This window comes from Cololabis saira, chromosome 9, assembly GCF_033807715.1.
Source record: "Cololabis saira isolate AMF1-May2022 chromosome 9, fColSai1.1, whole genome shotgun sequence".
NCBI classification, from domain to species: Eukaryota; Metazoa; Chordata; class Actinopteri; order Beloniformes; family Belonidae; genus Cololabis; species Cololabis saira.
In genome coordinates this window covers 24,386,085-24,411,239 of record NC_084595.1, presented here as the reverse complement: position 1 = coordinate 24,411,239, position 25,155 = coordinate 24,386,085, and the positions used below count along the sequence as shown (strand labels likewise).

Genomic DNA, 25,155 nt, shown 5'->3' with positions numbered 1-25,155 from the left:
AAATGCCTGATCTGGTTGTTGTGTGTGAACTGTCAAGCATTGTGAAATTTCCCTCCAATTACCAATCGTCATACTGAGGGTTGTGCTTGTAAGTCTGGGAAAATGAATGGCTGACTCTTGAGTTTTCTCTTGGTAAAGAGGCATGATGAGTGTGGCTGCACTGGCCTAAGGTAGGCCCACTGGTACAAGGAGCAGCTGCTGTTTCAATAGGTCGCCCAATTATCACCTTTTGGAAAGATGGTCCAGGCTCTCGCTTTGCGCTCACAGAATGGCTCCTTCATTGCCGAAGTGCTAACAGCAAAGAAGATGCAACATTTTTGTGCAATGCATTTTTATGTAGGAGGTAGTGTCTTGAGCGTTAAATTCACATGCACAAACAGCTACCAGAAGAACCAATTGTGATAAACTAAACCAAGCACAAAATGTAAGGAAATTTGTGTTTGTTAGATTATTTCTTTGTGACAATAAATCTTACCCTGTTGGAAAGCCTGTTTCTTTCCCTTTTAAATGGTACCACCTTTTGTAAGGAACATGCATTTATGGAATGAGCAGCAGAGTTGAATATGTGGGTTTCACCCATGCCACATCCCATTGCCAAACAACTTATTTTGCTGTTGCTATTGACTCTTATTTTCAGCTTGTGGTACCCCCAGTTTCTGCCAATCAAGCACCTGATTGTGAAGGAACATTATGTTCAGCGATGAGTCCAGATTCTGCCTATGGCAGTTAGATCGTAGGGTCAAAGTGTGAAGAAGATGCTATGCTGATTGCTGCACCGATAGAGTAACATCTTTTGGTGAAGGCAGTGTGATGGTGTGGGGCAGCATTTCTCTCCCTGGGAAAACAAAGCTTGTCATCATTGGAGGCAATTTCAATGTATGAGAGATATCAAGATGAGGTTCTGCAACCAGAAATATTTACATTTGTTTTTGTTATTTAACTTAATTTTATTTTAAAGGTATTGTGACATAATTTTTAACATGCTTTTAACACTATTAAAAGTCTTGGCCAATATCCCTCAAATGTATCTAAAAGGGTGTAACAAGAAAAACTTCACTCCGGTACTCCATGCCTGGCTTCTTTTATGACGGTGTTTTTTGCCTGTGAAAAACGCATCCTTTTCCCCCTTTCCTGTCAATCATTGCCCCGCTCCTCCTCCCAACCCGCCGGCTTGGAGCTGGGTGGAGGGGGCGGTGATTTAGCGGGCCGTGACGTCACGGCCCACCACCAAACCAGATGCGCCGTTTTTGCATAATTATGCGGAAAATCCCAGAAAGCACACAATACACTGAATGTTAAAAGTTCGGTTTTTTTTGGGTGTAATTGATGTCAAGACACCCAACAAAACACAAAAAAATCAAGAAAAATTTGTTTTTTATGTCACAATACCTTTAATGCTGCTATTGAAGCATTGGTCAAGCATACTGGCAGAAGACTTGCACGCTCAGTCTTCAGTATTCCTGCAAGTCGCAGCAGCAGCGATAGAAACTGCAGTGCCGCCTGGAGAGCAGTGGATAAAAGGAGGACTGTACTAAAGCCAGATACCGTGGACTCGATCCTTTGTCAGGCATTTAAGAGTTTGAATGGAATTAAGTGACTGTAATAGTTCAAGAGAGCCAGGCAAAGTTCACGATTGCCCTTTTCGCCGGTGTATTACTATAAAACACGTTTTGGAGGCCCCCGTCACCCTGCATGGTTTTGTTGCATAACAGTTCTCCATCCATAGATATGTGCTTTACTGTAGCTATGAATTTATTAGAGTTCTGATTTGTTTTGCTAGCTTTCAGCACTTGTCACCATTGGGTTTTGAAACAGGCCAGGCTTTGAATTTTCCATTGTAGTTGGGTTTATTGTCGTGTCGGGCCTCTACGTCATGAACAGTTTGCAGGATCAGGCTTAATTATCAAGCCCGAGCAGAGCACACGTGGCAATCTCATAACTCCACTCCACTCAGAGACTCCTTCCAGGATTTGGAAGTGGAGAGGGTGGAATGGCCTGCCAGCAGTCCTGACCTCAACCCCACTGAGCACTTGTGGGATCTGCTTGGGCGTGCTGTTCGTGCCAGAGCGACCAACACAACCACGTTGGCTTACTTGGAGCAAATGCTGGTTGAAGAATGGGATGCCATCCCACAGCTGTGTGTGACCAGGCTGGTGACCAGCATCAGGAGGTACCAGGCTGTTGTGGCTGTGTATGGTTCTTCCACACACCACTGAGGCTCCTGTTTGTTAAATAGATAAATTGTTAAAGGGGACCTATTATGGCATCTAATACCTATTTTAAACAGTCCTTGAATGTCTTAAAAACAAGGTTTTGATTGTTTTTGCTAAATAAATTAGAAATTCAGCCTCTGAGCCATGTCTTTATCTTCCCATTCTCTAACCTCATTCTCTATCCGGGATTCTGAGTGGGCGGGGAGGCTATCATAATGAGGCACTGTGCTGATTGCCTGCCTGAATGACACGATACACCGCTACGGAAAAATGGCGGAAGCTCCGGCCGGCAGAGTTAGTTGTGGGCGTGGTTTCACGCATCGGAGGCCAACCGATGCAAATCGCTCCCGTCGTTACGTAATGACGGGAGTAGAATCTGAACGGCTCGTAGATCCACATCAGACTGGATGGCTCATCCGGGCGGCTGTACAGACACTGCAGAATTTGGTTGCTTTCCTCCTTCTCTGAGTTGGCAGGCTGAGGGGAGACCACTTTAAAGCAAGAGAAACCCTGTTTTTCATAATAGGTCCCCTTTTAAATTGCCAATATGTGTTTTTTCTTCAAACTTAGATCGTCCAAACACCAAACAATAGTCAAAGTTGTTGACAAATTTTTCATGGGCACAACCCGCATACTCAGCTCTGCTGCTCATCCCACAAATGCATGTTCCTTACAAATGTGGCATCATAAAAGGGAATGAAACAGGCTTTCCAATGATATAGGATTTATTGCCAAGCCGCACAACAAAGAAATAATCTACCAAATACAAATTTTGTTACTTTTTGTTTTTTGTGATTTTTAGTTAATTTACTTTACTAGGCCAAGCGCTTCAAAAGCTGTCTAGCTACCACATAGCCAACGGTATGTCTTGTGGAATCCACTGGACTTCATGGGTCCAATTTTACCTGAGAAAAAAGATAAATTGGGCTTGTATTTTGATGAGACCCATTGGAATTCCAGACAATATTTCCTCTTTAACAGTGAGCCTTTGTTCTGTCATTAGTTCTCAGTAGGCTGTGCAATATTTGGTGTTATTATGGTGTATATTGTTGCTTTTTAGTGTAAAACCAACACAATGGAAGATCAATATACACATTTAAAAAAAAAAGTATGCATTAAGATGTATATGCCTCTGAAACCTGTATTTCATAACAAAATGATCGTAGCCTTTTTCTTCTTACTGTATTTTTGGGAAACATGTTATTTATTTATAGAGCTTTTAATTTTTTTTTTTTTGCAGGAGTTTTTTAATCTCTTATAATTGTTTTTGGTGGTGATGACTGTGGAGTTTACTCATGTTTCCTCAAGGTACTAGCCCCAAATCTTCAGGATAACTTGCCAATTGTCTGTGTTTGTAGCACGCTGTCCCTTTTGTAACTAACCAGGTGTATTTTTCTACTTGGCCATGATTCTTAATCCTCTACATTTTCATGTCTTTTCATGAATTCTGTAAATCCTTTCGATACGCCGTCTCACCACTAGTTAAGGAATCATAATTTTTGTCTCTTAGAATTGAGATCTAGCATGATTTTTTTTTTTTTTTTTCACAAATTAAAATATTTAGTGCACTCATGAACTTTGACTAGATTCACTTGATTGTTCAAATAAAGTACCAAAAACAGAATTATTCCATACATATACATATAGGGCTGTCAACGAATATTCTAGTTTCGAATATATATTCAAATAGTTTAAAAAAACTGAATTTCAAAGGTGAAAATTTATATTCAAATGTGGAAAAAAACGCCTGTGGTAGCAGAGACACGTTAAAAAGAACCATTGCTAAAGTGTAGGCTACTGTACTGGCTGAATAGATATTGTGTGAATAAGGTAGGTTAGATACAGCAGTTCATGCACTGCAGGCTTCCACTGGTTTGATTATTTACCATTTCATGTCAAGGAAAAGTTCCATGTTTAACACAGCAAAATTTGCTTGGAGCGTTCAATGTCTGTTCTATATAGCCTACTGTAAGACTTCAATTAATGTTAATATTTGCACATGGTCCCAAATATGTCAGAGCGTAACTGGCTTAGCAATTCTATGCCATAAACATAAGTCTGTCAACATGGTGAGATTTAAGGGACAGAAATAAAGAAACAGACTCCAAGATGCGAGGCCATTCTTTTATCCCTGTACTAGAAGCTCACCCATATGATCTCCAAAACTGTCTGTGGCCTCTTGCTTTCCAATGTGAAATCAGTTACTATAAAATGGACAGATAAACTCAGTATGGTTCCATGGTCTGGCTGGGCCAAAAGTATGATGTTGCTAATCCATACTCAACTATTGCCCACTGCTTATTGTACATAGCAGGTAGTTTGAAAAAATGGTTGTGGGAGGGTATTGACTTGCATTTGTCTAAGGTGAGAATTTTCCAAAATCCCTCATGTGGTACTGTGCTTATAGGGGCCATGTCTTGGGGTAGGTGATAAGTGAATCTCCTTTTGTTAGCTCCTTGTTGCCTGTTATGCCTATTGGAGTTTGGTGGGTAAGGCGTTGTGCAGGGTTTTGGTATTAGATGTCTTGTATTGTTGGATGACAGGTGTTTTCAGATGTATTGTCTTGTACAGCTTCGTCATATTACACTTTGTTGTTAAATTTAAGGTGAGTATAAAGATTTGTGGCGTTCCCTTGTGGCACTGCTACAAGGTTAGACACACTTTGCGATGTCCCTCTGACTGTATCTAATCGTCTCTCCTGAATCTGGAATATTTTCACTAAACCGAATGCAAAGCTTTTTTTTGCCATGTTTGGTTGGTTGATTTTTTTTTCTCTACCACCTGTTTTTGTCACTATCTATTTTGTATTTTCCCCTTCTCAAACAATTCCCGATTATCTTAAGTATTAAAAGATGATCCTATCAGATTATCCTGTGATCTGAGTCTTAAGAGTGAATTGTCCTGATACGTAATAATAATTGGCTCCGAAACGGGTCGGGGCCAACAATCACAAGTATTAAACTTGTTCAGTATTTAGAATAGAATAGAATCCTTTATTGTCACTGTAAACATTGTTTCCAACATCGCTGTGAAAATCTGTTTAGCAGCTCCACATGACAGCATAACACACGTCACACACACACAGAAACAACAAGAATAATAAATGAAATCACTTATACAAAATTGTAATATAAAAATGACTGTACATGTAGTGCAAGAAGAGAGATAAATACATTCTAAAACTTGCAATGGAAGTGGGCAAGGGGCATTATTGCACTTGGTTGTGTGTGTGTGTGTGTGTGTGTGTATGAGTGTGTGTGGGAGGGTCGGGGGGATTGGTGTCAGTCCATGTCAGGTGGGCTGGGTTAGGGGTGGGGTGATGGCTTTGACGGCCTGATGGAAAAAGCTGTTACTCAGTCTCGTGGTTCTGGATTTGAGTGTGCGATATCTTTTTCCAGAAGGGAGTGGGGAGAACAGGGCATGTCCGGGCTGTGTGGGGTCAGTGCTGATGTTTCTAGCCTTCTTTTGAAGTCGACCAGTGTAGATGTCTCTGAGGGGGGGCAGTGGGGTTCCAATGATCTTCTCCGCCGTCCTCACCACACGCTGCAGGTCCTTCCTGTCCTTAGCAGTGCAGCTAGTGGACCACACTGTGCAGCAGTAGGTCAGGATGGACTTGATGGACGCACGGTAGAAGTTCGCCAGCAGGGGGCAGGGGAGGTGAGACTGTTTGAGCTTCCTGAGAAAATAGAGTCTCTGATGGGCCTTCTTCAGCTGAGCAGATGTGTGGGTGGTCCAGGTGAGGTCGGCTGATATATGAACTCCAAGGAACTTGAAGCTCTCCACTCTCTCAACCTCCTCTCCTCTGATGGCGAGGGTGGGGAGCACAGACTTAGATCTTCTGTAATCCACAATCAGTTCCTTGGTTTTGGATGTGTTGAGGTCCAGGTTGTTCTGAGAGCACCAGTCAGTCAAGTGCTTGACCTCCTCCCTGTAGGCTGACTCATCGTTGTTCTTAATCAGTCCTACAATGGTGGTCTCGTCGGCGAACTTGATGGTGTTTGTGGGATGGATGGGGGAGAAGTCGTGGGTGAAGAGGGAGTAGAGGAGGGGGCTGAGAACACACCCCTGTGGCGTTCCAGTGTTCAGGGTGAGTGTGGAGGCGGTGCGGTCTCCCATCCATTTATGACAAAAAATCTTCGTGTGTGGGGACAACCGACAATGATTGTGATGTGGAACAGAATGTAGCCAGTTAACAGTCAGTTATCTCTTAGCACGATACAAATGAATGGCATTAACACAAGTAAACGTGCACAATGTCTTTCTTGATGTTGCCACATTGGTTTTAGGGTAATGGTGCCTGCCATTAGCTAATTTGACAACAACTCACCTCAAGCGTGCTCTGTAGACTAATAAAATCTGTGTTCCCGCTATCTCCAGGATTTTTTCCACACCTGCCCGATGTGTGGGGTCTCTCCAGAGAAAAAAATCTCTTCAGATGTAAAAAAATTAAAAAAAAATCCTAATGGAGAGCACTCCTAAATCCTAATTCCCTACTTTAGGCAGTACAGTCCATCTCCTTGGACAAATATATTATTGACATACAGTGCATAACTGCATGGTACCTAAAAACCTAAAGGAGTACTAATTATCGCAGTCTTCAACAATATTGATATCGCACATGGTACATTTTTTATATATTTTGTAGTCCTAGTTTTCGGCCAATCGCATGAATTTGAATTGGAGACAATGACCATAGTTTGTAAAGCATGAATTCACTATTTATTAACTTTATTTTTGTACTGCTATACTTGCAACATACTACATTATAGGCTTTTTTCAATTGTTCAACAATATGTAGTTATTTATTGTTCCTTAACTCATATATGTACAAATATTAATAACAATGTTAGTGATGATAATAACATTATTAACCCAAAACATCTAAAACACTCTATCATCTTGTGTAGAAATTAAATTAATAAACATGATGCAAATTAATTATTATCTAGCTATTCACAATTTAATAATTGCTGTTATCCTTCTGTGTAATCAGTACTATTACAGAACAGGATCGTACAAAAGTATGAGTATTTTATTTCAAAAATTAAAACTAACTACTATAAAGTAAGATACATCACAAACCAGCCACCTATCCAGAGATTTAAAACAATGCTGGAGATAACATCTTAGTTGTGGTGATTCTAAGTATGATAGCTGCATGCAAATTTTCTTTTAGGTCAACCTTTAAACGCTCTTCAGATGTTCTCTACCAAACAGAACAGCGATGGACTGAACTCATTCATGTCCTGGTCCAAATGCAAAGTAAAAGGTGTCCACAGTGAATTAACTTATGAAAGCATGTACAATGTCAGACAATCTAAATCTTACCAGAGCTATTTATAACACTGGTTTTTGACTGCAGTTAATGCTTTTTGCCCTTTTTACTTTTTTCAATTAACGCAAAAAGCACACCTTTTTTTTTTCCATTGCTTCACAAGGCTAATGTTCCTTGTGAGACCAGTTATCTTTAGTCAGAGAAAAGGGAAAAAACTAAAAATAATTGTTTGTTTAACAATAGTTTAAATTGGATTAAAGTTCAGGGCTGAATTTAATTGATTAATTCAACTGTTGGTAACCTGACGTAAAGTTGAACTGTGTAAATAGAGACAACTAACTTGTTGCTGGTGTGTAGCTCTGAAATGGCCAGCATTGATTACCTAAATTCTTTGTATATTCTTGCCAATTTCCACAACAGAAATCAAATGAGTCTATTGTCACAGTCTTCATATTTAATGTAGCCCAGGTAAAGACAGGAAAATGGTGGAAATGAAACCTCACAACTTTCTTTTTTTTTTTTTTATCAAACCAGGAGAAGCAATATGATAGTTGTCTCTTGGGAGATCCTGAACCCCTTGTTTGCCTTAATTGATATAATGAATGGCATGTGTTTTCAGCCTCCATAGTCTGTTAATTGCCTTTTTTAACACCCATCAGTAGAATATGTGCGGTGGAATGATTGAAGACATTATTGCTTTTGAGCAGAAATGTAGTTGACAGTAACAATTAGGATCCCTGTATTGTTAATTAGCTAACAGATTTTATGTGGAAGCAGTGAAATGTGTAATTCTTTCTCCAACCTTTTTTAATGTCAATATAATCTTCTCATTCAATGTTTTCTTATTTTATCCATATCTGTATGTCCACAAAACATGTTTAGTGAATGAAATGCATCTTTTAATGCTAGGGTTCTATAAATTGTCAAGATTACTGATTCTTGTCAAAAAGCTTTCTGACAATAGTTATTTTGCTTTCCCAACAGACTGGAGGATCAGACAAAGAAACTTCACAAAGACATGAAGAAAAGCACAGAGGCTGATTTAGGTGTGTTCTGTCAGCATTGCGTGTGTTATTGCTGGCTTTTCTACTGATGTTCACTTGTTCACCAACATACTTAATGTTGCTTGGCAGGTTTTATGAGATAAAAAGATATTTTAATGTCTTGGTTTAATTTTGGTGAGTTAACCCACCTAAACAACATGACAAATGAAACGAGAAATTATTGTGAGCCCATTTTTCCCTTTACAGGCTTTTCGAGTATAGCGTTTCAGATTTTTTTTCCTTTCTTTTTATTTCTTTCTTTTTGTGAGATACTCTGTTATGGTTTGATTTGTACTGCGTCTTTGTTATCGTGTGTTTTTTGCATCTGTTGGCACAGACATCATGTTTACTCTACATTTATTTGCTTATTTGCTGGTTTTGGATTTGTGTATTTGGGAAGTACCAGTACAAATGGCCTGTGGTAAGTAGTCAGTTGTGGGGGTGGAGGAGCGGGGACGGATGGAGCAGCAAGAGGCTCCTTCATTTCCTCTCCTTTGTGCTCTGGAATATAGATGTCTGCTTCATCAAAGTGTCATAGCTGTCAGGGCCTCATTATTGTTAATTGATTCCATCTGTTGCACAGGTCCCATCTCCACCACTGTTACCCCACTTTGCATGTCAGCACTGCATTTAATACACTTTATTTTATTATTCTTTATTACATTGGACATCATTTAACAAGTCAACAGTAGTAATATTTAGAGCTCTATTTAACATGTTGACAGTCATCTGATTAGGGTTGATATTCCCTGTTGGGGCTGAAAATGTGTGTGAATTTGCTGAAATTACAGAAGATCAATAAAACTGCAGGGTTAACCCCTCTTTGTAAGTATTTTCTAAGGCAAATTCAGCTGCTGCAATCTTGTAGGTCTCAACCCAAATCCTTGTATGTGTTACTCTATCTGCACTCTGGTCATGTCATGCATTTGGCATTCTTTTTCTTTCCCTCAAACCTGTATTGTTTTGGGCTGCAACCTGCAAAAGGTAGTCCTTGTTTTACCCTGCAGTCTCTGTGAGTTTGGACTACTCTAACGTGGACAAGTGACCGACTGCAGGAGCAGCTTAATAACATTAAATACTGCCACAGTGGAGACCTAGTGTCCTTGCAAGAACGGAAAGCAATGGCAAGCTGATAATTAGTAACTAGCAGCTTAAGTGGTGACTGTTATTCTCGTCTCAACCCTAGATGATTGTAAAGAACACCTGTCTGTCGCTCGTGATAATCATGACCCTTTAATATAATTTCTCTGTCATCACAGCCTAGCAATTTATGACCAGCCCAAATGGAAAAAGATGCAAAAATGTCACTGTGATATTACTGATTTGTGGAATTTGTCCAAAGAGGATCTGAGTGAAGTGGAAAAGAGTACTGACTGTTCCAGATCTGCAACAAGCCCATTGCAGCGCAGCTCCTGTTGTCAGCTTGTGTATTGTCGGCATAGATATTTTATTTCAAGAGTGAACGTATAATATCATTGTGTTCTATGTCCGCAAGGGCCACGTGCAGATGTAGTAAGATGTAGAAGTAGTTTCAGCAGTGATTTAAGAGGTATTGCAAATTTTGTTGGTGTACGGGTGAATATTCAACAAGTTACCCTCTACAACTAAAATTTGTCTGGCACCTCCCAAAAGCTTACTTTACCTCAGTAGTAGGGCTGCACGATTAATTGTTAAAAAATCGCGATCTCGATTCATGCTTGAACGCAATCTCATTTCCAAATGACGACGATTTTATAAAAAAAAAAAAATTAAATTTTTTTTTTAATGTTTATTGTTTTTATGTTCAATGTCAGCTGTTACAAAGTTGATGCCAGTCTTTTATCAGGCACCATCATATTTTTTGTAACGTTTACCTTTTGTATCGGCAGCTTCTTAATAGCAGCAAAAGGAAATGGGGGGTTCATCCCAGCCAGAGGAATAATTTGTTGCCTCAGAACTACAGGATCTGTTACAAGTCCCCTTTCTGAAAGGGTGTTCAACTCAGGGAGGAACAAATATTGTTCAAAATTGTTATTATTGTTTAAATTATTCAAAGGTTTGTGTAAAGAAGACAAGAGATGTTTATTGTTATTATATTTTTGTTCAGCTGTTGCAAAGTTAAAGTAATAAGTGCAATAAATTTTATATTGGAAAAAAATCGTGAGAGAATCGTGATCTCAATTTTAAGCAAAAAAATCGTGATTCTCATTTTGTCCAGAATCGTGCAGCCCTACTCATTAGCAACACACAGCAACTCTATACTTTTATACTTTATACTTATTTTATACTTTTATACAAGCCTTATTTTTTGCACAGAGTTTTTAAATTATGTTTTAACAGTGTTCTTTGTTTTTGCTGGCTGTCAGCCATGTCAAAAGCTGCAGTCAAGATCTCTGCAGATCTGCTGAGTAACCCGCTGTGTGAGCAGGACCAGGCATTCCTGGAATCCATGTCTTCTTTGGATACAGCAATGAGAAGGATGGACGCCTTCAACCAGGAGAAGGTGAGTCTTTCTTTCTTTCTTTCTTGGTTTTGGGTTTATGTTTTCCCTCAAATATACAAAAGAGGAAATTAGACAACACTGAAATTACACATCATCATATTTGTCAGTATTGTGCTGCTTATGTTCTGAAAACTATTTGCATGCGTTTCCTTCTGCTGTTTTTGAAAACCATCTGTTGTATTATCCTTTATAAGCTCTAGATACTGCTTATCAGCTGTGAAAACTGATGCATTTGTGACTCACTGGCATCTAAAATAACTCGGCTACAATAAAGGGGCCTTTCCTCAACAAGAAATATTGCCCTGCTGCAAAATTCATGGAAGTTACAGCTTGTGTACTGAACAAGTGTACATTTGGGCTCCGTTCAGCTTCTTTTGCTGTGATGGACCACCTCATATAGTCTTTAAAGGATTAAAGGAGTCAAGCAAACGTTGTTTCCTCCTTCATGGAGAACAAGAGCCGTAAACAGCTTATATTTATGAAACTTCTTAAAACAGTTGAGCCCTATAAACCTCAAATCCTCCCTGCAATATGATAGTTTTTAGGTAGCACTAAATAAAACCACACTTGGGATATCTGCAAGTTTGGGATGTGTCAACAGTCTGACAGATGAAACAAAACTCAGTGACATGTTCATACCACTAGTTCAGACATGATTCTGTGTCCACTTCCCTTCATACTGTGCATAGGGCTGTTCGATTAATCGATTTTAAATCGTAATCGCGATTATGTAATTAGAACGATGTTAAAACGTGAAACTCGTAAAATCGATTTTTCACTTTTTTTTTTTTTTTTTAACCTTGTCTGCACACATATTAATGATTGATGTTTAGTTTAATTAGAAAATGTCTTGTTTTATTTAATTGGAAATATAACTTACTGTATGTTTGCAAGTGCTGATTTGCTGATTTTGTTTTCAGAGATAAAACTTTATATTTTATTATATTTTTTAAAACTTTTTTTCAACTAATTTTACAGAGTTTTGCACTTTATTCATTCATTTTTGGTTTAATAAGAGCAAAGTTTGCACTTAAAGCCCAATGGGGCAAATGTTCAATAAAAAAACAGCATATTTGAAATCATTTCTTTGCCTTTTGTCAATTCACAAAATAATCGTAATCGAAAATCGGATTTTGAGAGAAAAAAAATCGAGATTTTATTTTTGGGCAAAATCGAACAGCCCTAACTGTGCATATGTGTTTCTGTGTTAACACTTTTTAAAGAATCTGTAGTCTCTTTAATGTTTCTATTTCTCACCCATTTATATATATTTTCCAAGGGCAAATCATAGATATGCATGCACCCCCCCCCCCACCCCCTCCAAGAACTGTTATTCCTGCTTACTCTAAAACAAGTGTACTTTGTAAAGATCATATCGTTGGCCTCTTCAGTTTGTTTTCCTGGTAGACTGTTTTTGAATAGGATCTTTGCCACAGGTACTTACCATATGATTCATAGTGGCTGCGCATGTGTGCTGCCTCAAGGTATTACACTGTGCTTTAAAGAGGAAAAATACAGGAGGGAGAACACAGATCACACTAAGGCATATTCTGATTGACTTTTTTTCAGCTTTGATTTTATGGCTTTTTTCTCTTTAAAACAGCACAACAAACTTGTCATTTTTAGCTCAGTGAGCCCCTCCATAGGTGTGGCGGTTAAGTCACTTTGCTAGATGCTGGATGATATTACTCATTTGCTCTCTTACCTGGCCAGTCTCTCGTTTTTCTCTTCCATTCTTACGTGGAGAAGAATTATAGCTGTGTGAGCTCCTTTCATCGTAGTTAGTGCACTGAAATGAGACGCCAAAAGTAACTCCGGATACCCTTGGATCGAAAATCCAAAGTTACTTTTGGTTGTTTTTTACAGAAAACAGGGATGTGTGATGGCAAGAGATTAATTTGGCATCATTCTTTTTTGTGGATAATTTTAATATTATTGTAATATTGTAATTCAAGTGTGTGTGTGTGTATATGTATATGTGTGTGTGTGTATGTGTGTATATATATATATATATATATATATATATATATATATATATATATATATATATATATATATATATATATATATATATATATATATACATACACATACACATATATATATATATATATAATATATAATGTGTATGTATATATATATTCATATTCAGGAATTACAGACCTACATGCAGACATAGTTGCCTGGAAGCTCAAATGTCAAACAGAAAAGAAAAAAAATGGTATCAAATAGAGAACATCATGTAAATGAGGATGGAGATTGTCTTTGTCCTTGCTTCTTCTGCTTTCCTATACCAGTCTGTCAGACGGGCTTTGCTCACAGCTTATCAAATTTTACAGGAGCCATTTTAAGTGACTAGACAAAGTAAAATGTAGGTTGGACTGAGCCTGTGGTTTGTGACCTGGGTTGCGTATGTTCCAGGACTTGGCTTGGTTGAGTGCCTTGGAGAGCACTCCTGCCAGTGTGACTGTTTTCACAAGAGTGCTTCAACATTCCTCGGATATTATACAATGCCAAATTGTCTTTTTTTCTGTCTTTTTCATTTCTGCTATCTTTTGAATTCTCAAATGTAAAAAAGACATGCTACTATGCACACTTGCCTATAAATTAATCTATATTTCCATTTCATTTGAAGACTCGTTTGACAGCATCTTCAGCATCCAATTTTGTCAGCTAAGCCAGACCTGATGTTCACTCTTGCCAAATAAAAATCTTTGACTAAACATAATATTCTGTTCCAGGGTTTGCCTGGGCTGTGTGGCTCCTTTTTTTCATAGTGGCTAAAAAGAGACCTAAAAGCAAAATAACGGTTGTGAGAACTCACTGATAATTCTGCAGTGTGCATCACCTCCAGGTTTGCTAGGTGTTTATAAACCAACACAGCTCACTGGAACGCTACTCTGACTTCTTCCTTTAAGCTGGCGGTTGATTCTGACGGCACCAACAGCAAACCTTGTTGCTCCAGCAAAACAGACACAAAAGCATCCACCCTTTGCTCTTCTCCATGTTGAGACAAGATGTTCCGCCGCGGGGCCCACAAGTGAGAAAGCCAGCAGATAAAACGTGCAACGATAATGAAGGCAGCAGTGGCCCAGGTCTGTGTGTGTATTTCTGGGGCTGAGGAGGGCGCACAGCCCCGCCGGCACACTGCTACCGAAGCTGAGCCCCAGTGTAGATGGCGGCAGCGCGGTAGAGGATGCTCCGTTTGGAGGGATATTGATTTCCTCTGCGATCTGTGTATATTTTTGGGAGGCCTGTGTGCCGGGATGGCCTCTGCCCCATGACTCACTGATGGAGACTGCTTCTTGAGCATCGGCCTCAGGCTCTGTGGAGTCTCCAAGGAATATCTCTTGCCCCCCCCCCCTCTCTGTGGGAAGGGGCAGAGGGTAGAGGGCACCAGCATGCTTAAGCAAATCTGCTGCTGTTCTTCTCCCTCCTCGCTGCATGCTCTCACCTTAAAAGCTGCAGCGTAGCTCAAGCCGGGGAGGGGAGATGGTGTGAATATGTAAAACAAAGAAAATGTGAATTCCCATGTACTTATTTGTTATTGGTTCTCTGTTTTTTCCCTCAAACCACAATCAACCATTTTGTATTTGGAAATCTGCCTGTGTGAAGCAGTGAGTCTTGTATCTTCTCATATGGTCAGGGCAGTTTTACAAAGAGCAGCTGTGATCTTGCTTCCTTGTTGTTCTCTGATTGATTGCCTTTCCAATAGCAAATGAACTTATGATTACTTGAGTTGCTCACTGTTATCCTGCAACTGTCACTTCAAATCTCACTCTTTAAAGCCCTAATTGTTCCTAGCATGCTCTGCACTTACGTGAATTGCCTTGACAATGTAGCTATGGTATGCTTGCTTTTGTAGTAGTAGAATGTTCAATCTGCATTGTAAATGAAGCTAGAAACTTTGTCAGTTGTACACGAACTTCTGTTGATGAGACCTGGTTCTGGGGCTGGAGGCTCCAAGATGTGATGTTAGTTTACTTCCATTTAACACCCCGCTTCTCCTCCTTTTCTCCCCTGTTGGTTCTGACAACCAGAAGGAGAATGCTTGAAAATATAAACTGTTATTGTTAAAATGTTTGTTTGTTAAAAACTTTCATCTCGTAAGGCAGCCCACCCTGCACAGGATTTGAAATCAGTTGGGTTTTGCTTTCATGTCCGTCCCCTGACAGTTCCATCTTTTGTATCGCAAGCTCAATGAATATTCAGGGGTTTCTCCTCAGGGCGTGTACAATAAAAGAGTCAACGTCATTAAAGTTTCTTTGCAAACCCCCCTCCCCTTTTTCCTTTGCTTTTTTGATTGCTCTGTTTGAATTATACACATTTTTTTTTGTGCTACAGTGTTAACTTGCAGCTAATGAGATGTTGAAGCTATTTTGTTCAGACTTCACTTCTGATGTAATTCAATTTGACAATGAATATCAAGTGTGTATTTTTCCTTCCCTCATGGTGAATATTGCTTATGTTAACTGCTGTTTTTTCATCATAGGTCAACCAGGTTCAGAAGACTGTTATCGACCCTTTAAAAAAGTAAGTGTTATATTGAGTTTATCATGCTTATACTTCTTTTGTGTAACTTTGGTTGGTTTTAAAATGCTCTTTTTACCACAGAAAGGCCAGATTTTTTTGTAGTGAATACAAATAAAAGTCATTGAATGGTATTTTTTAATTGCATATTTATATATTTTATATCAAATTATTCATTTAATTTAGTTAAGTATTGTGAAGGCTCTTTAGTTCCGTTTTGTGGCTTAATTTCCCTTAAGTGAAAAATTCATTCAACATTTTGATTAGATGAGTCCAGCACCTCGTAACATTTTTATTACTTTACCTCCTCTACCTTTCACACTTCCATGATAAAAACGTACAGCTGTAACACATAACCACAGGAAGACCTGCAGTGTCATAACACACATTGTAAAAATGAATCAGGGACTGAGCTGTGCTGCTGTGGTGAGTGTGTGTCTGGAAGAAAGTTTATTTGGTTCTCATTCTTAATATTCGCCCCCATTTGAGAGGAAGTGAGTGCTATTCCATACTACACACACAGACACACACACACGCAGACGCAAAGCAGAGGTACTGAAGGGAGTGGTTCCACTGTCCCACCCATCTTCCGGAACGCTTATTAAGGGTTTGCTTCCTCCTCTTGGCTCCTCCCAGGAATTAAACATGCTCTTTGTAAAGGAACATAAGCATCATGTTTCTATAGCAGTTTTATTTTGAAATCTCTTCCCATAAAATGGCTTTTGCAATATAACCAATGGAAATAGAATCTCTGACACAGCTTGGTTAGGTCGTTGTGTGTGTGTGTGTGTGTGCGTGTGTGCGTGCGTGTGTGTGTGTGTGTTAGGGCCTCTCTGCCTCATGTGCTCTGGTGGCGGAGTAGGGACAGGATGGAATGGTTCTAATTTCCTCTTCCTGGTGGGCGGCAGGCGGACGTGTGGGCAGTCTCAAAATATGGCAAAGGGCCCGGCTTCCCGGGCCCAGAGCTGTGGATTGGTTAAGAAGGAGAGTTGTCTCAGGACAGAGCAGACTCTGACACAGGCGCAGACAAATATGCAAACACCAGCTCAGGATTTAGAGAGACTGCTGTCTTTCAAAGATGGTATTTTAGTCCATAAAGCAATTTTGGCATTTTCAAGAATCTACAATAAAGCAGAGGAAGTAACTTTAAAGTGACTGCTCTATGCTGCATTTCTCCCTCCTTTTAAAAATCCATCTAGTGCTGATTAGTTTATAAAGGTGACTTCCATAGAAATCCAAGATGCAAGAGATGTGTGCTTTAAAGCTTCCATTAAGATTCCATTAGTCCTTCACTAATGAATATTTTTATTTATGTCAAAATACTCTGAGATCTCGTGACACTGTAAAGACAATTAGAGAAGAGTTGAAAAGAAGACAGTTGTTAATGGACGGCTTTCACTAGGTAATGTGTGTATGCATGTCTATATACTGTATGATTTTTATCACAGTGTTGTGTTTACGTGTGATTGCCATTTAAAATTTTGGCATCCATCCTTTATACTTAACTTTGGTCAAGCTTAGAGTAAACAAACATAAAAGCACCCCCACCCCCACTTTTACCCTGAGTGTCTCTTTCTTCCTCTCAGGCCCAGATATGAGTTTCATTCACTCAACAAGGTCACTGAATGACATCACTGTTTATGTGATGGGTGTGCGTGGGCATCGACCTTTTGTGTTATCTAGGCCTCCTAACCTAACCATTTCTGTTCCACTGCTCTTTTGTTTGAGACAGAAGTCAAGCGTTAGTTTGAGACCTCTGCCCCAGGATGAGCTTTGACTGCACAAACCACTGTCTCCCGTTCTATCATAATAAAGCTCTCCCCCAGAGGACCTGGGGTGGGGGGGGTTATATCTTATTAACCATTTCCAAATGGCCGTTTTATTACATTCAAAGTAAACATTTTAACAAAACGTGCCACCTTGCGTCCTCATCAAAACATTTCACTCGCACATATTTTCAGGGATTTGCTGCGTGTGCTTTGCAGTAGTGAGTTATGTGACAGTGATCACGGTCAAGAGGGACACCCAGCCTCCTAGACTGAGGTTGTCTAGACCAGCTTGGGCTTGGCTCACAGGCCAAACTGGCGTTTCTGTGGATTGGCAGCAGCTCATAAACACACTCTGGTCCAGATGCTATATCCATCCAGTCTGTTCACCACACCCTGACCTGTCACATGTACAGTGCTGTGCCCTTGGCCCCCTTGCAGCATCTAACTGGAAAGCCTTCAGGGTTTCTCTCAAATAGGTACCTTTGTGGCTCAACGATGGCTGCCCAAGTTAGGAAATAGAAGAGAACTTCTCAGGCTTGATTTCTTTCTTGATTTCTTTCTTGATTTCTTTCTTGATTTCTTTCTTGATTTCTTGATTTCTTTCTTTCTTTCTTGATTTCTTTCTTTCTTGATTTCTTTCTTTCTTGATTTCTTTCTTTCTTGATTTCTTTCTTTCTTGATTTCTTTCTTGATTTCTTTCTTGATTTCTTTCTTGATTTCTTTCTTTCTTGATTTCTTTCTTGATTTCTTTCTTGATTTCTTGATTTCTTTCTTGATTTCTTTCTTGATTTCTTGATTTCTTTCTTTTTTTCTTGATTTCTTTCTTTCTTGATTTCTTTCTTGATTTCTTGATTTCTTTCTTGATTTCTTTCTTGATTTCTTGATTTCTTTCTTTCTTTCTTGATTTCTTTCTTGATTTCTTGATTTCTTTCTTGATTTCTTTCTTGATTTCTTTCTTGATTTCTTTCTTTCTTTCTTTCTTGATTTCTTTCTTGATTTCTTTCTTGATTTCTTTCTTTCTTTCTTGATTTCTTTCTTTCTTTCTTGATTTCTTGATTTCTTTCTTTCTTGATTTCTTTCTTGATTTCTTTCTCTCTCTCTCTTTCTCTCTTTTTCTCTTTCTTTCTCTCTCAAAAAAAAGACGCTTTTGAAAGGAATGCATTTGCAGTGGAGGACTTCTGCTGTTTTCTCATTTGCAAGTCCAGGACAAAGCTAAGCCAACATCTGCACAGAGGGGGATCTATCTGTTACAGCAAGACATGAGCATCCAGCATGAACAGGACAGGAATGAGTTAATAAGAAGCTGGCTCCGAGGCCAGCTCTTTCTACTTTCTGTATGCTGAAACATTGTAGTTGCTGGCAGTGTTTTCCAACCTCAGGGTGAAAACAGGAGGCTATTGTGGTTTGTCATGAGGAAATAGCACCAGGTTAGCTGCACTGCTGAAGATTCTATCAGCCCATATGCCGTGTAAAAGCTGGTTTGCAGCTGCTTTGTCATCAGCCAGAAGGACTAAGTTGGAAAGCAGTCATGCCTAGAGGGCAGTTGCATAATCCCCTTGCAGTTCAAGTATGTGTACACTGGAGCAGATAGTAGACTTGAGGATCGGCATCCACCCCTGCCGTAAACTGGGCCAAAGTGGTATTTTATAAATAGCGGTAGAGCGTGGGCCGTGGGGCTGGGCTCTGTTGAGCTCTGTGATGTCACTCCAATGCTACAAGACCACTCCTTGCTTAACTTCCTGTCGGAAACAATCCCTGCTTGTCTGAGTCTCAGTCGCCTCTTCCCCCCTTAGACCTCTTATAGGGTGCAATACCAAACACATTTGTAATCTAGGATTTCAAATTCAATTTACAGGTTTTCAGTGGTTCCCTCATCTTTTGCAGAGAGCAGAGCAAGGGTTGGCATGAAGAGCAACGTAAATTGTGTAGCCCACACATTTTGTTGCTAATAACCCTATGGGTAGAGGCTCACATAATAAACTATTGTAGTGGTGTGCCTACACAGATGATACAATGCTTTTAAATGGCTCATTCAGGAAAGGTTAATCAAATTCTTCATAGTGATTCTTTTTTTTTAATTATGGGGGTTTTTTTTACTACCGACTCATATCAAGCAGGCACCTTGTAGTCTGTTTATGTGAGGTATTGTCACTGGATCATGTTGATTGGAAATGCCAGTAATTTGCGACATAGATTTTTTTCATTTCATATGAATTATATATTACCGTTCTGAAATCGTTACAATCTTTTTTCTTTTTGTTAGCTTTTACAAGCTTTTTCAAATATTTACTGTCTGCTTTACGGTTTCCTATTTTTTTTGTCATTTCAAACCTAAAGAAATAATTTATAGTGCTTAATGTGTTCAAAGATGCTTAAATCTTGTATTTTATTTACTTAGATTTAAGATTTAGATTTAAGTCCATCAGATATTATTTCTGTGGTTTGTATATGTGTATAATATTCCATTTTCTCCATTAAAATCCACCACAAAACCAGTGCAACAAGTCCCAGGATGAAGCTCAGACTCCTGTTGCTAAGTTACAGATTAATGTTTTTCTATTTTTAGTGCACAAGACCAGGATTCTTGTTGCAAGAATATATTTTCATGTGGAATATGATAATTGTCACAAAATTAAATGTTTGATGCCATTCTGAACTATAGTAATTAGATAATAGATGAGAGGAAGCTTAATGCAGAGCTGTCCTCTGGGGTTTCAAAGTACCTCGACAATAAGATGTTGAGGAGAGTGATTTTATTTAATCATAATGGCTTTCATTGAGATGTGATGCAATGCAGCGTTCATGTCTGTAGATTTTATAGAGCAGGAAAAGCTGCTCCAGTGTTTTTAGTAAGTTCAGGAAAAAAGTTTTTTTTATTGTAATACGACTATCCTGGTCTGACATTATGTTTGCCCATGCACACTTGTGCATGCTTTCCCTAACAGTCTGGTTCACTCAGATTTTCTGTTTGTTGCTTTGTTTCAGGTACAGCGGAGTTTTCCCCAGCCTGAATATGGCAGTGAAACGGCGGGAACAGGCGCTGCAGGACTACAAACGGTTGCAATCCAAAGTGGAAAAATATGAAGAGAAAGAAAAAACGGGGCCTGTTATGGTCAAACTACATCAGGTGCTGGCAGTTTTCATCGATGCACAGCGTTGAGCACCTTAAACGCTCCTTTTAAACTCCAGGAGGGCACAGTTCACCTGCTCTTACATGTAGCCCGTATTGTGAATAGAGCTTTACAAGTACAAAACGACACAAATGCTGACTGGATATGAACAAAAATAGTTGAGCACATGCATACTGTACATGTGCACTCCTTAACCCACGCAAGCTACCAGGCTCTCAAGTACTGCCTTTTCAAAAGGTACTGCTGCACATCTAGAGGCACGTAATTGAGAATTGTAGACGCGCATATATGTACACACACACACATACAGTACATGCGCGCGTGTGTGTGTGTGTGTGTGTGTGTATATATATATATATATATATATATATATATATATATATATATATATATATATATATATACATATATACCATGAGGCTAGTACAAAAGCACTCACATTCACAGATAGTGCTGCAGTGTTGCCTATGATATTGCCTCTAACACATTCTCACATGGTGAGCCACCCACACACTCTGAGAAAAGCACTGTCAGGGGAACAATGCCTTGAAGAGGCCCCTACATCCCTGCCCTTTGAATCCCTCTGCACTTAAAGAAATGATCCACACACAATATTTGTTTGCCATTTCAACTGGCAATGTGTGGAAGAAAAACATCATAATGCAGCAGATATACAGTACAATATGTTGTTGTATGAATATTGCAACTCCCCCCTTCCCCTTAATAAAAATTCTCACACTTATTCATTGTGCTTTCCATAACTCCATGCCTACAGTAGACTGCCCACTAATACATTCACACAGAGATCAGTGGTGCTGTAGTCCACTCACAGCCAAGTCTGCCCACATTACCCACTCCTCCTCACTGTGGTCGTGATTACAGCCATTTTACACGGCATATCCGTGGGAATTTGACGGATAAATTTCCCAACAATAAGAAAATGATAAAATTGATGATGCCACGAGTAAAGAATTTACTTTAAGCTATCTTGTTTTCCCTGGCAGGTAAAACATTTTTTAATATACAACTCCTTTGAACATGTATTTTTCTTGATATGTTAAGTGAATTACTACATGAGATAATGCTGCTTTAATATTTTCTGAATTTAAAAGTAATGGAAGCTGTTTGTGTCTTGTGCTTTTGTTTCTCATCTTCTCTCGACACATCAGGCGAGAGAAGAGCTTCGGCCGGTCAGGGAAGATTTTGAGGCCAAGAACAAGCAGCTGCTGGACGAGATGCCCAAGTTCTACCAGAGTCGTATCGACTACTTCCAGCCCAGCTTCGAGGCTCTGATCCGAGCCCAGGTTAGTAACCCTCACAAGACCCGATGAGGCCCTCACAGCTGCGCAGACACACCCTTCCAACTGTGTGCTGTTAACAGACAATCTGATGAAGGGTGTGTATAACGCAGGCAGTCTGTCTCTCTCCATGCGGTCTTAATTTGATTAACCCCCAGCGACAGCCCACACTCCTGCGAGGAAGGCCTCATCTGTCTGGCTCCACTGCAGTCTTGTATTCCTTCCTTTAACCTGAAGCTTTTCTTAAAGCAGCTGGGTGTCTGAAGTTAGCGCCACCACGTCCACGTCCTCCTCCCCCACCCCAGACCTGCCCGGTCCTGTAATTTCCGCTTTGGGACAGACACTAACACACTCCTAATTAGTAAACTGGATTATCCTAGACCTAATGACGATGAAGGAGTTCTGGGATGCCCTTTGAACTTCAGATTAGCAAATTTGGTAATCAGCTACACCCAGCACAAAATATTTCCACAAATCTGAGCAGAGGCCTTCCCTTTATCAAATGAAATTAACAACGTATTTATTTTCTTTTTACCTGGATTTGAATCATGCAAGCATTTCCCATGTATTGGTATCACAGGAGTCTGTTTTTTTTTAATAATTGTTTTCACATTTACATATGCTGCACACTGTCATACATGAGCGGTCAGTGGACCTGCTCTCCAGACTGGAGCTTGGTTTCCCCTGTGGCTGTCCTCTCTCCTACCAGTAACAAAAACACAGGTGATAAACTTCACGCGTTCTGTCTTAATTAAATAAATACTTAAATGATCCGAGTTCAATGTTAATTATTCAGAATTTCTCAGGGAGGTCGAAATGAAATATCACAATAAATATTAAATTGTATTAAACAAGAGCTTGGTATGTTTAAATGCAGACTAAGATCATGTAAATGAAAGCGTCACCATGCAGCTGCTTGTTTTTGTATCGTAGGTAGTCACAGTTGTTTGAAGCTGCATTTATTCTTTGTGGTGACACGAGCAGTTGTAATACAGAGGGCTGATCTGGTCTACATTATCATCACTGATCATATGGGCACTTCCGATGGACCTTTCAACAAACCACTTTTGGGAAGAAGAATGTATCCGCTTTACCCCTACAAACACCAGTAAACCAATACTTATGGCCCACTCATGTGGTTTAGTCAGCAAATATTGGTATAAACAGGCAATGTCTTTGAGACGGAGGACTTACAAAAAGCATGTACAAGGTGGTTAACAGACCTGACTTTGGTCCTTTCAGTTGACAGTGTCTCTTCTACTTATGACAGAGTTCTAATTCAATCATTTTTACTCACTTGTGACACTTTAAGTGAATGAGTAAACCTTTTTTCCCTTGGCCTTTTTTTACATTTTTTTTTTTTTGTCTCGCTGGTTCTGCTTGCAGTGGAAAGCGTACGCAATTTTAGAGTCGGGTGATGCCCCCTTAAGCGCATGGCATCTCTTGCGTTGCTGCATGAATAAATATTGAGATGTGCATGTTGGTTTCAAGGGGTTGTATTTCCCAGTACTTTCATTCTCTGCCCACTCTTCTGGAGTCTTGTAATGTGATTAAAGCCTATTAATCATCAAAGCAACTCTCTAGGGAGCCTGATTCATGAACTAAGGGGAAGAAGCAGGGGTGGGAAGTGTCAAGAAAGCTTTCAGTGAACAGTCTTATCTCTTGTTCAGATTGGGGAAGAAAAGCAGGGTCACTACCCACTGAAGTGCTGGGTTTTGGGGCTTTGTCAGAGTTGTTTGATTTCAGCGGGCTCCCCCTTCTCTTTTCAAATCACTTCTCATTAGGAGGGTTGAAGAGGTAAGAGACCAGCAGCTTCAGACTGGAGTAAGTAATAGCATGGCTAGATTGTGCTTGTGGGGTATCGTTTGTGTATAAACAAAGTCTGTGGAATGACGCTGTCCAGATATTTCACAGGAAAGGCAGGTTTATATTATTTTCTTCTTTATGCCATCAGGCTTGTTTGTCTCTGCCCAACAGGTGGTATATTTCACTGAGATGTACAGAGTCTTCAGTGAGTTAACAGACCAGATCGACCAGGCGGGCTTGACGGACGAGCAGAGGGAGAGGGAGACCGAGGCCAAGCTCAGCGAGTTGCGCGCTCTGTCCATTGTCGCAGACGACTGAGGGGGAAAAGCCGGATACCGGGAAGTGTTCTTTTCAAGCCTCTCTGAATGGATTCCACTCTTTTTCAAGATCCTGCGGAGTTCAAGCCGACAGTAGCAGCCTTAACTTGATTATTTGTTTGTTTTTCTTGTGGCCTCATCGCCTCCTATTCCTCTTCAATTACATCCTAAAGTTTCTTTCTCTGTACAAAGACACTGTAACTCAAAGCAGCTGAATGCCACATTAACTAAGCCATCTGCCAAGTGCGACACTATAAGCCAATATGCTGTTGTTGTTTTTTAAGTAAAGAAATCAAACAACTTTTGTGTGAACTAATTTCCAGGGTTACACAACGTGGTTTCAGTGATATTTGTAAGCAGTTGTCTAATGTAGTAATCTTAACAAGAAATTGTTTTCATCATCAACCGTTTTTCCAACAATCTGTTACAGATTTTGTTGCCCAACTCTGAAATAAAGCGTTCAGATTCAATGTCAAATACCGTAATAAGACTGCAGGTTATTGGCAAATACATTGTAGTTACCCGTGAGAGCTTTTTATTTGGGGTTACAATTGTGATATCTGTAACACATTCTGTGAGTAATGTGCCTGTATTGTCCTTATTTTAGATGTATCAAGAAAACTTAACTTGTGTTAAGTGAGATGATGCCTGTGCAGCCTTTGATGGATGGGAAGCTTTCTATCCACACAAAACCAGGACTAGCACTCCCTCTAGTGGCAAATGCAGATTATGACATTCACATCTCCTCTTTGTTCTATTGTTGCTTAAACTCAAAGAACCTCACATGATTGGCATGCAAGGAAAGTCCTTTCTCTTCACCTTCACCACTACAGATGGATGCCAGTTTATATGTTTGGCCAAAGCATTTGCACTCCTTTGTTTCTCCAGGTGGAGCCTTGCTATGATACTATGTGGTGATGTGTACACATTGATTGTTCTTGTGTTGAGTTTTTTTTTAAGGTGTCACAAGTCCAATATTTATTCTTTGTTCTGTCTTTAATTATTTGGAAGCTAACTGTGTTGTCCTGCAATGCAGGTTGTTTGTGAAACACAAAGTAACTGTACTAATGAAGGTGCTCTTTAGTTGTTTTTTTTCTTACATGATTTAATTTTTTTTTTAATTTCAGTGGTTTCTAGTTTTAATGTATTGCAAAAAATCTGTAATTTTTTTCAGCTCTAATGTATCATCAGTCATGAAGTAAATGAACTGTGAGAGTAGCGATTGATTACTTTCTTATTAAAGCTTTGGTGAGTTTAAGTTTGGATCTTCTCAATATTTGCCAGGGATGCA

At 39.5% G+C, this 25,155-nt stretch overlaps 1 protein-coding gene across 1 annotated transcript in view; it reads left to right on the top strand.

The window, feature by feature from the left end:
* Positions 1 to 25,122, top strand: part of bin3 (bridging integrator 3) — a 47,141-nt gene extending 22,019 nt beyond the window's left edge. Inside the window, exons 4-9 of the mRNA XM_061728913.1 lie at positions 8,473 to 8,534; positions 10,877 to 11,013; positions 15,506 to 15,546; positions 20,298 to 20,439; positions 21,613 to 21,747; positions 23,719 to 25,122. Coding sequence (XP_061584897.1) covers positions 8,473 to 8,534; positions 10,877 to 11,013; positions 15,506 to 15,546; positions 20,298 to 20,439; positions 21,613 to 21,747; positions 23,719 to 23,865 — 664 coding nt within the window. The 3' untranslated portion in view covers positions 23,866 to 25,122. The remainder of the gene's footprint in view (positions 1 to 8,472; positions 8,535 to 10,876; positions 11,014 to 15,505; positions 15,547 to 20,297; positions 20,440 to 21,612; positions 21,748 to 23,718) is intronic.
* Positions 25,123 to 25,155: the final 33 nt, after the last annotated feature.